At 37.4% G+C, this 11,950-nt stretch overlaps 1 protein-coding gene across 1 annotated transcript; it reads right to left on the reverse strand.

Annotated features, from left to right (window-relative positions):
• Nucleotides 1–196: 196 nt before the first annotated feature.
• On the reverse strand, nucleotides 197–7,376 carry LOC113686967 (tripartite motif-containing protein 3). The gene is made up of 3 exons (XM_027204652.2): nucleotides 7,241–7,376; nucleotides 5,506–5,712; nucleotides 197–4,259 (listed from the first exon to the last, which is right to left on the reverse strand). The coding sequence occupies exons 2-3, from the start codon at nucleotides 5,695–5,697 to the stop codon at nucleotides 3,396–3,398; spliced, it is 1,056 nt and encodes a 351-aa protein (XP_027060453.2). The 5' UTR covers nucleotides 5,698–5,712; nucleotides 7,241–7,376; the 3' UTR covers nucleotides 197–3,395.
• Nucleotides 7,377–11,950: the final 4,574 nt, after the last annotated feature.

The raw sequence follows: 11,950 nt of genomic DNA on the forward strand, positions 1-11,950 counted from the left end.
ACAACAGTCTATTGATAACAAGTTAGGGTTAATGTTGGGTCAGGAGAGGGGTAAGTGGGCAGTTGCCCAGATACTGATATTGATCCCATCCTTTTATATTATGCTCACAACGACTGATCTCCCTCCGTTACCCCTGAAAACTACGCGATCCCTCCTCAAACGAAAACAAACAAACAAGCAAAAAACGTGCACGTTCTTTTATGTAAACGTTTTATTCAATTGTTATTATTGAAAATATTATGACAATATATAACCGCCAATCATTCAATGAGCAAAGCTCAATTGACTGCTCCCCTAATCGCCTATGATATTGAAAACCGTCTTTTAATAGTGATTATATTAACGGGCTCGAGATTGAACGAAAAGATCTGTTAAAGAAGCTAAAAAAAAAATGAATATATACAAAATATTGCCACTCCATAACTAAAAGGAGCACGAAATTTAGCTGTGAATTACCTTAACTTTAGCATCCATGTTCTCCACACTGTTCTATCCACATTTACTGTGGTATGACGGGAAGACTTTATTTCACAATCAAAAGGTAGTTTATAAATGGTGACCACTTCCTCTATCTCATGACCTTTACATTTGATTCAAGGATGATAATATACAGTTAAGAAAACTTATAAGCCAGTCACTCCGAGAGCCTGTTGTTAAGATAGGGCCTAACCCAAACCACCACCCACCCCCCGAAAGTTTGGCCATTTAACGACTAACGGTTGATATTTTTCCATTGTTGTCATCAAAAGTTGTATTTTGCGGTGAACTTTTTTTACAACTATCGATTTAAATTTGTCAATTTTTGTCTGTTCCTGGCTATCGGTTAAACCCATTAACCCTTTAATTCCCAGATTAATATTTTAATTCTCCTTACTGTCAACCGTATAATTCTTATAACGTTAGTTTAGAGAATTCAGTATTGCATCAACTAATTATCCCCAAATTGATATTTTTATATTTATTCTCATCACTTATCTGGTTGATATTGTATTGATATTGTAAGGAGAAATTCTGTCTTGGTCACTCGTATGAGTTAAAGGTTTAAGATCCTTGCGTGAATGATGTTGTGATTGAAACTAAAGATAATATCATACTTCTAGGAGTAGTGTTAGATTCTAAGCTAAATTTCTCTGAGCATGTAATCTCTATCTGTAAAAAAGCCAGCCAGAGAATTGGTGTTCTAATGAGACTACGTAATTTAATTCCTATGAAATCTAAGTTAATATTATTCAAAAGCGCGATATTACCATTCCTCACGTACTGTCACCTAGTGTGGCATTTTTGTAAAGCGAGTGACACTCGAAAGCTTGAAAGACTACAAGAAAGAGGACTTAGAGCGGTTTTCAAGGATAATAATTCTAGTTATGAACAACTATTAGAGAAGGCAGATCTGCCAACACTACTAAATAGTCGCTTACAGGACCTGTGCATCCTTATGTATAAAGTAAAGCATAAACTTTGCCCTGCATATATAAGTAACATCTTTAAAGAACCAAATAGTAATTACAATCTGCGGCAAGCAGATTTCTCTATACCTAGGTATGAGACAGTCACCTATGGCAAGCACTCTATTAGATATTTAGGGCCTAGGCTATGGACAAAACTACCCAAGAGTATCAGGGACGTCACAACCCTAACGTCGTTTAAAAGCAAGATACGCCAACTCAATATAAGTGAACTTTTAGATGATGGCTGCGCAGGCTGTAGCCTTTGTTCATTTTGACTTCTGTGTATTTTTACTATAAATCTCTTAATGAGTTAACTATAAATATTTTACCTACTACTGTATATAGTTTTTTTAGTTTGTATATTCTCCCCTAATTGGTGTCCCCAAATTAGTAAGGGATTTGTTCCCTGGCTAGACGGTTTTTGACACTTTAATAAAGTTTCTATTCTATTCTATTCTATTCCTCTAACATCACTATTCTCCATCACTGATTGAACTGCTTTATAGTTCATTCTTGGCATGGAGAAAATCCAGCTACAATAAAAGCCAGTACATAACCATTATATAAAACTGATAAAAATTAGTACCATGATACATCGCGGAGTTATTTCTTTCTTATCATGAAATTACCAAAATCAAACACGTACAAACGAATAAAAAAAGCTAGTTCAGTTTCTCACCATTCTACCCCCGTACTAATTTCGTTTCGATGCCCTGAATGTGCTTACACTTGGGCGTTCGGAGAGCAAGGTTATAACTTGACCATATACTTAAGATGCCTCTTGCATGGTTTATAAAGTTCGATGAACAGAAACGTAAATGTAGTCATACCGTTCAATTCGGGAGATAGTCCATGCTTTTATAATTGAAGTAAAAATAAAGAAAACTTTCACGAAAATCAGAAAACATGGATGTATAGGTAAACTAATCAATTCATTTACTTCAATTGCGTGATGCAATGGATAAGAAGTTCAATTAATTCTACAATGATGGGCAAAAATTATCCTGGTAACAACCAACAATACAGTTAGTAAGGAAAAAATTTTCACGTCCCAAGACTTTTTCCTTCCACTGATCGTGGTTCTAGTATAAAGCTTCTGCTCTTCATTTATGATTAAAAACTATCAAAACATTGAAAAATGTTAAAAGAGAGGGGAAGGAGTCCTTACCCATCCCTCCCCCGCTTACACGAGCTTGCATGATCACGTGTTCATTTTGTGAGACTGTATAATCAATGTAATAAATTGATAATTCTGCCTCGACAGATTGATATCCAATAGACCTCTTTAGCTTAATACTCTAGAGAACTATTTCCTTCAAATATCATCCTACCAAGTGTATATGCGCGCATAATTCATAAACGACAAACGAAGACTTCCCTCGATACTTCCATTGGGGGAAAAAAAACTTTCAGGCTAGAGAGGTCCATTAAGATGACTAACGTCACAACCTTGTGGAAAATCTTACTTCATGATTACGATTTTCTACTCTTTTTACTTAAGTTTTTAGATTTCTTACATCAGGTTTGCGTTTTCTCGGTTCATTATTCAAATTCGTCGCCTAAAGTTGTTGTGGCATATAAAGATCACAGAACCGTTTTCTAAGTTCCAAAAGACGTCTTCGGTTACTTGCTTTTGAAATGTTTGCATCTTAAGATGAGTTCGCATAGTAGGATTTTTGCAGTTGTTTAACATGGCTTGGGCTTCGATGAAAGTTCCACATTGATTGGTGAACACATTTGTTTCAGTTCCTACCTGTGAATCGTCCTGATGCATCTAGTCTTTTTATGAGTTGGCATGTTCGTCTTTATGTACACGCTGACACCGGTAAGTGTAACATATTTCTTATCTCCTTCGACGTTAATTGAAATTCTGGAGTCCAAATATGTTCAGTAGTAATAAAAAAAAAGGATCCTCATGGCGCAAATTCGTGCATTTCTCAGTCATTTTCATTTACCCAAATTAAGACACTTGAAAAATAAGATTAGGCCCATAAGAAATAAAAAACAAGAAAGCATTATCCAGTTATTAAGTAAGTCAATAAAATCTGAATTAGCGGATGGTCCAACACGATTTCCTTGTTTGTCAAACTCAAGAAGTCGAATTTTTGCCTGATTAGAGACGTCGTGTCCGTTGGGATATATCTTCAGGTGGTGGATTTCTTTAAGCTGAATGGTAACTTTATTACAAGGCTGAATATGTTGAGAAGTTGCACTTAATTCTTTTAGGTGCTCATCGAACTGACTTTTCTTACGCAAGAATTCCACTTTCTTTTCACAACTACGGCCACATTTCTTGATAATGTCTTTGACATTCTCTACTCTACTTACTAGCAAAAGGAGTGCTTCCCTTCGTCGTTTCAGGCTATCGACCTTTGATGCGGACATTTCTCTCAGATCTTTCTTCAAACTTTCCCTTTTACTCTCCCATTGAGCAATTTTAGCATTGACGAAGTTTTCAATTTGTTCGTTAATATCTGAACAGTTTTGTTGCAATGCTTCTTCGATACCCTCTCTAGACGAAATTTCTGCCTTTAGAGCAGACATTTGTGGTTTTGCTTTTTCTAAAAGTGTCGCTATCATTTTTTTCTCACGAGCAAATACCTTACTCAAAGGTTGATTCGAGTGGAGACGATGATCTATCACTGCGCATGCTCTGCATATCGGTTCACCACAATCGCAATAAAGATCTACTTGTTCTTCTGGGTGTTTCTCACAGTTTGCGGACGTATCGAGTTGGGCATCACTGTTAACTTCCAAGAGCCTCTTGATTAGAAAACTGGAAGGAAGACTTGCGACGCCACCTCGTTGAAGCTAAAAGATAAAAATGAAGAAAAAAAATTAAAGAAAAATGAACAACCTTAAATTGTATGCATGGATCATTGCATCTCAGACCTGATGGTATCTGTATAGGTTTCTTAATTGAAGCTTATTTTGTCACGTGCAAAACTTCTTCTCGACCAAACCAGTTTAAATTAAGAAGATCAGAGGAGGGAAGTCATTCTAATCAAGATGTGATTGATTCATACGTCTCTGTGGCTATAAATCAATAGAGGTAAGTGTTCGAATGATGAGGGCAAACATTTCTGGTTTGTTTCGATGATGAGCGGTTGCTATTTTCAAAAAGTAACTTGAAACTTGAGAATCCGAACAACTTGAAAGTGTGACGCGAAATTTAAAATATAATTTTAAAAAATGTCATGGGTCACGGAGATAAGTTCTCTTAGCTTATCTCTTGTTCTCATATACAACATTGTTATTCTAAAGGTCTGAATTTTCTCCCAAAATACTCTACCATATATGTGTCAAATTAAACATGATTTTTACAGTAAGTGCATAATTGCAATAGCCCTTACGATGACGATGTTGAAAAGTTACCCCACGCCCCCCTCAGCCTCATTTACACAACATAATTATTGCTTTCTCATTAAAATTTTCTAGTCCGTAATTTGGCAGCGAGGCTTAGTGGATGATAAAATTGGCTTTTCTGACTCTAACCTGTTCCAGGAGTCCAGTTAGTAAAACGGAGCGAAATACCACACAGAGCGATAGGAGAGGAGAAGTGAAAAAAAATTTGGTTTGGATTGGGTTGCATACGCCTCCCTCGTTTTTCATCCCGCCGCTACTATCGCGCTTCATTTATCTAACTGAACGTCTAGAACAAGCTATTCTTACTAAAAAGGGCCATAATGGTTGTTCCAACGTCCTTTAGCGATTTCCTAGTCTCCAATCTCTGTGGGCTATTGGCATCTTTAAGCAAGTTATCGCGCCAAAATAAAATAGCCAGATTTTTCCCTGGAGTGTCTCAGTCGTTTCATATTAGTATCCCAACTTTTAGGTATGTCCTAACATTTCTTTCTTCGTTCGATTTTCATTTACCTTGTTTGTCATCATTGTAAAATTACCGTTATATGAGTCACCACGTATTTCAGAAATTTGACAATCTACCGGTGCGTTCGCTACAATGGTGTTTTACCTAACGATTCAATTTGTCCTTTATTGTCCAAACAGCGACAGTATTGTAGGAAAATGTTTGAAAATATATGTTAACACATCTCACCTTCGTTTCTACTCGGCACTCAGGACACGTGATTTTCTGCACACGCCCTCCAGAAGCCCTAAAGATAATTCGTTCAAGGCACTTTTTACAATAGGTGTGCTGACAGGGCAGTACTTTTGGCTCCTGGAATGATTCCAAGCAAATTCCACATTCCAGGTTTTTCTCTAGTCTTTCTTCTACGGAGGAAGCCATTTATTTCAGATGGTTCTAATAGAAAACACAATTTTGAAGAAAAACTTTGATCAAGTAATCAAATGACGTAGTATTATTATTTTATTCCATCACCATGAAAAAACACAGCCCTTATTTCTTTCCAATTTGCTGTAAGTATGAATCGTTTTAAACATATTTGCATCTTGGACAAAACTTCTGGGATATATGCCTGAAAAGTGGCACTTTTGAACCATTTGATTCATCTGGCTACCACTGTCTTCCCCTTTGAAATTTGGTAAATAGACTCCAACGCAACAGGTGAGGGGGAAGATGGATTAACTGTTGCTTGTAATAAAAAAAGAAAAAAAAGGAAAGGAAAGATGTTAAAAATATGTTAATGATGACTATATAAGTCATTTCCATAAGCTCATTTTGACACCAGTCACCCAACACTTTTACTCCATCCTACACTTTAAACCTTCACCCCAAAGATCTCATTGGTAATTCTCGTTACAGTTTACCATAATGGATCAACTTATGTGACAAATAATCCCATAAATGACACTTGCCTCAATTCTTATCACTTTCTGTTCGATACTGTTTTTACATTGTATGGAGATATTTTGTCTTGGTCACGAACGCGAGTTAAAGTGTTTTAAGTAGTTTGGACCAAACATTGTTGTGTATAAGATAATTGACATGTTCAAATATCTTGTGGAGTCATAAACAACATCTCACTTACTCTTACGCCTGCTAATCAAAGTTTAGCATGAAGTAAATTATTCTGGCGCTCTTTAAATGAGAATAAATCTTAGAACTGAATTGAAAACTGAACTTTCAAGGCCTTAGAGCTTTTACATACATGATGACCTTTAAAAGTTTAGTTTAGATTTATGCAAATTTTTTTGTTAAACCGTGGCTAGTGTCTTAAAGCGGGTGTTACTTAAACTATGGTCGGCAGACCGAGGAACCTATTAAAAAGCTGAAAACACCTCAACACTGTTGGAGATCTCGTTTTCATGCATAGAGAGGATAACGTTAAAGGAAAATGTGTTTTCTACCTTCACGTTCAACCACAGGTCCAATTTTACACAGTGAGCACTGTGAAAATGCAAATTTTTTCACGTTGCGCATGAGTGAAATATAGGAATATTCTTGCAATAAACCGTCACGCTCTCAACCTAAAAAGTTCTCGACTATTTTTGAATAAGGACAAAATTTTCCCTGCTCAAGTGGTTTTTTTTTTTGCATCATGTGAATTTTTTTGGGCTGATTTAGGTCAATTCAGCTCGGTTTTGATTCATCTGCCTTGCCCTGCTCATTACCCCTTTCAAGATACGTCTGAGTAAAGCCATTATGATTTGTGATGGTCAGCTCCCGCTAAACGACTGTTTCATGAATTGATGCCGTCAAGCAAATGTTAAAAAAACTGGAGCACTTATGAAGCAAGTATATACAAAATTGGTTGATTTGATATCCTAACATTTAAGTAACCAAGACTTTACCTTAATGTATGCCAGTTCAAATCGGATCAAAACAAATCACATGTGGGAAGTTGAAATTGTCGATAATGTACACTCACCTTGGCTGTAATGATCTTTTCTCCACGAACACTCCCTTGATTTTAGGCGACTGCGTTAAAAAATGTCACCAAAAAACAGAAACAGTCGGAGACCAGACGCATTGTTCATTACCTAAGAAGCTCTTGAATCAACAGCTCTTTTGCGCATGACTAACAAAGAGTGACCACTGAATAAGGTCGTGGGAGCGCAAATTACGCGGGGCTTGATTACAACTCAAAGTTGGATCACGCTTTTCCCATTACGCTGAAATTGAAACGGAAAATGATATTGCGCAGGACCATTTGATATCTACTGAGCATACTTCAGCGGAGCCATCTGAGGTGTGAGCCATCTGCGTGTTCACTTTCTATCACAAGATTGCGTAATTTTGGCGTGCAAGTGCTGCCATCTTTGATTTTTACAGTAGGGGAGGGATGTAGAGAGAACGAAATGTGCACCAAAGGAGGAGAAGGGGGGGGGGGTTAACTACGGTCAGAAGAAAGGAGAAAAGGGAGTAATGGGTGGGGCAATAGAAATAAAGACGTTCCCCACTACCTCCCCTCACCGTCCACTCTAACTCTACATCAAACTTAGCCGGCCGGATGGACGGTGGCGAGCTTGTAACATTATGTCATCCTAATAGGACGCCTGTATTGTAGACAAACCACAGGACACTTTATATATCTACTTGTACAAGTCAAAGCTGGATGGATGATCAGATAGCTAAGAAAACAACGTAAAATTAAGATAAGCACAAAAGATACCCTTCCCCCCAACCCTCCTCCTCCTTACAAAAAGAGTCGTTAGATCCATCGCGCAACACTAAGATGGAAAATCTAGGCAAATATTTTCAAATTTTTTTGTAGTAGCCTGCGCAGCTCTTACTAATTTGTGACGAGACTGCAAGACAAAAAAGTATCTTCGAGTTATGTTCGCGGCTAATACGATCGAGCAACTTCTCCTGAAATGATGGATATCAATAGAACGTGACTTTCTGTTAGTCGTTCGAGCTTGCAATGAACGTGATTACAAATCCATCAGATCAGTGTAGCATGCAAGAGTTCTTTTTTCGGCTGGGCGGGTTAAGATGGGGCACTCTGTGTACCTAGTGTTTTCATTTTGTTACAAAAAAAGAGCATTACATATTTTTAAACGGGCGAAAATATCGCATTACTTCACCAAAAGAGAAAGAAAAAAACCCAATTTATCTGAACTCACACAGGTATTTGTGGTCTATTGTCTCTATTCTCTAAATTCTTCCAAGGAAAAATAAAATGCATTGGTGCTATACTTACTTTAATTACTGAAAATTTCTCCTCAATTAAGCGGTCGTGGTCATCCTTTACCGAAATCTAAAGGCATATGTGGATTTTCCTCCACCTGTATTGAATGGTCACTTATGCGGAACCAGTTAAATAAAACTAAGAATAATCTTTCCATTAAAATTTTCCATTTTTTTTATGTGCGTTTTCGGGAGTGGAGTCATCCCCTTTCTTGGCTTTTACTTGAGGTAGAAGAGCACAGAACACTTCATCACAATGGAATGTGCTGCATATAAAATTAATCACTTTAGAGTAACCTTGAAATGTGAAAATGTGTCTCTTAACTTAGTGGTGTAGGAGTGTGGAAATATGCAAATATGCAAATGAGTCTTTACCTTACATTTATCTTAACTTGGCAGTGTAGAAGTGTGGAAGTGTAGAAATCTGCAAATATGCAAATAAGTCCTAACCTTACATTTATCTTAACTTGGCAATGTGGAAGTCTGGAAGTGTAGAAATCTGCAAATATGCAAATAAGTCTTAACCCTACATTTATCTTAACTTGGCAATGTGGAAGTGTGGAAGTGTAGAAAACTGCAAATATGCCAATAAGTCTTTACCTTAACTTACATTTATCTTAACTTGGTAGTGTGGAAGTGTGTATGAGTAAAACACGTTTCATTCAGGCATATTGTTTTTAAAAAACATCATTGGCAAAATTATTTTTATTTCTTTCTTTTGAAGTGACTCCATTTATGTAAGAGATGATTGTCAGCCATGTCTCCCTTATTGTTTTTGTTGACAGTTGGACAAATTAAATGCTACCCGACTTGCATATAGAGTTCCTGAAGCAAAGTCTCTTGATGAAGTAAGTCTTAACTTGCTTTCTACTTGTTCCATTGTCATCCCATTTACAGGTTGTGGCATAGAACAGGAATTTACCAGGTCAAATGAAGAATTGAATGCTTTCATCCAACATGTGGTATCAAATCAAGTACTTGCTAACTTGCATTTCCAATGTGCTACGTTTTAATTAAAAAAAATTTAGGTCAAGTAGTTTCTACGAAGAAAAAAAAATTAAACCCTTTTTCTGGAAACGATATGTCGATGATGTTATTTCTGCGGTATCCGGAAATGAAGCGGAGCGCCTCTTGTCGCATTTGAATTCAGTAGAGCCGTCGATCCAATTCACCCTTGAACGTGAAAAGGATAGACATTTGCCCTTTCTTGATTTAAATGTGTCTAGAGGGGTTCAGGGTAATTTAGAGACAAGTGTCTACCGTAAACCCACCCACACCGACAAATACCTCGCTTTCGATTCTCACCATCCTATTTGCCATAAAAAGTCTGTAGCCAAAACTTTACTTAGGAGGGCTGATTGTCTACCATCATCACTCGATTCGAAGGCTGAGGAGAGGAAATATGTTTCCAATGTCCTAAAGGCAAATGGCTATACAAAAACTTTTCTCCGTAACTGCCAAAAACCAGTTACAAATAGTAACGCTCTTGATGAAAGGGAACCAGCGACTGGCTTTGCTGTTATTCCTTACATACAGGGTGTTACTGAACCCATCAAGAGAATTTTGAATAGCCACAACGTTAAAGTTGCTCAAAAATCTTTCCAGACTTTGGGGCATATTTTCGCCAAACCTAAGGATCCTGTCACGAAAGAACAACGAACCGACGCCATTTATTCTATTCCTTGCAATGACTGTGATAACGAATACATCGGACAGACCAAACGCCAGTTTGGTACACGGTTAAAAGAGCACCAAAAAGCGGTTTTTCTTTGCAAAAAGGAAAATTCAGCTTTATCGGAGCATACTTGCCTAACCAACCATACAATTGGGTGGGATAATTCTAAAATTATCACTACTAATCGGCGTTACCACCAGCGCCTTTGTTTGGAGGCTTGGCACATTAACTCCGCCCACGCTCCTTTAAATCGTGACGATGGCGGTCTGCTTCCTGACGCCTATTTACACCTCGTCAGAAAAAAGGCCGCTAATTAGTGATCATATAAAAGGACCTCTTGTTGCAGCGTTTAGATCACCCCTGATGAAGGCACTAGACAGGAGTGTCGAAACGTTGGGTCTATGAATTGTAACTTCTTCGGTTACATTCATTAAATCTGCAAACCAGTGTAGCTTCAAACTGTCTGATTGTCCACCTGGTTGCCGTGTGAACTTTAATATATTTTAAATTAAACCGTGTTCAAAAAACGACTTTAAAAGATATTTAAGCTTTGGCATGAATGGGGTAAAAGTTTTACTAATTTTTGTGTACTATTTAAGTTATCTTTGTGAAGTAAATATAGATCTCTCGTTAAAAGATTGCGTGTGTAGCTCGCCAGTATGACTAATGATGGCAAAATTCACACACCAGCTCCTGTTTACAAGATCAGTAAACAATTTGGCCACAAAAATGAGGAAAGAGAAGAGTTACATGTTGAACAAAAAAGGATAAGTTCAGAGTTTGAAACGAGCCACGAATTGTAAGGCACTGTCGTTTTACGCATGTTTGTTTATTCAGATGCAACACAACTGGTAGCCACATGCACCGATCAAGACTTATTTATTCATTCAGATTGTATGCGCTGGGCTCTTAAAGCATAGTTGTTATAAGTGCCTCTGTTAAAAGGGAAAAAACCTTGTAAAGAGAGCTTTCTCGCTTTTAACTTGCTCTAAAACAGCTATGAAAGGTAAAATTATCGCCGCGGGTGACCTCTTACCGTTGCTGAATAACAATCTGTTCAACTTCAGGGTACATAACTTAAAAACGCCCATAGATTGAGATTCGATTGTTCAAAATATAGCGATGAGAACTTGATCGATCACTAAAAGGGGCGTTTAAATCAGTTTTTATGCTTTCCACGCCGTATATTCACGTGAAGTTCGAAGCTCTGGATGGCGAACGACTGACTAATTTGTATATTTCCAGATTTCCATACTTCCACACATAAACCGAGAGTAATGAGAGACTCATTTGCATATTTACAGATTTCCAAACTACCACACTTCCACACTACCAAGTTAAGATAAAAGTGAGTAAGCTAAAGACATTTGCATATTTCCAGATTTTCACACTTCTAAACTTCCAAACTACAAAATTAAGATACATGCGAGTAAGCTAATCACGCATCACACATTTTCACGTTTGAAGGTTACTCTAAGGTGATTTATTTTATGAGCAGCACATTCCATTGTGATGACATGTTCTGTTCTCCTCTACCCCAAGTAAAAGCCCCTTTCTTGGATTTTTTTTGCGAGCGCACGCACATGGCTTTTCCCGATCCCGTTTTCCCGGAAGAAGGTGCATAATCCGTTAGAAGAGGGTTTCGATGGGTGGTTGCTTTTACGGCTAATAGTTACAATTTTAGCCAATTCACGGCTAACGGTTAACATGATTATTCTATTGCTGTCACCGGAAATCTTTTTACGGTTAGCTTTTTTTACGACTATTGGTTAA

This window comes from Pocillopora damicornis, chromosome 14 (genome assembly GCF_964200805.1).
Source record: "Pocillopora damicornis chromosome 14, jaPocDami1.2, whole genome shotgun sequence".
In the NCBI taxonomy this organism is placed as follows: Eukaryota; Metazoa; Cnidaria; class Anthozoa; order Scleractinia; family Pocilloporidae; genus Pocillopora; species Pocillopora damicornis.

Bases quoted from the DNA above. Each gene is read 5' to 3' on its own strand.
- LOC113686967 (XM_027204652.2), bottom strand. From the start codon at position 5,697: ATGGCTTCCTCCGTAGAAGAAAGACTAGAGAAAAACCTGGAATGTGGA. The intron at 4,260-5,505 runs GTGAGATGTGTT...TTTATCTTTTAG, and splicing joins AGTGCCGAGTAGAAACGAAG to CTTCAACGAGGTGGCGTCGC.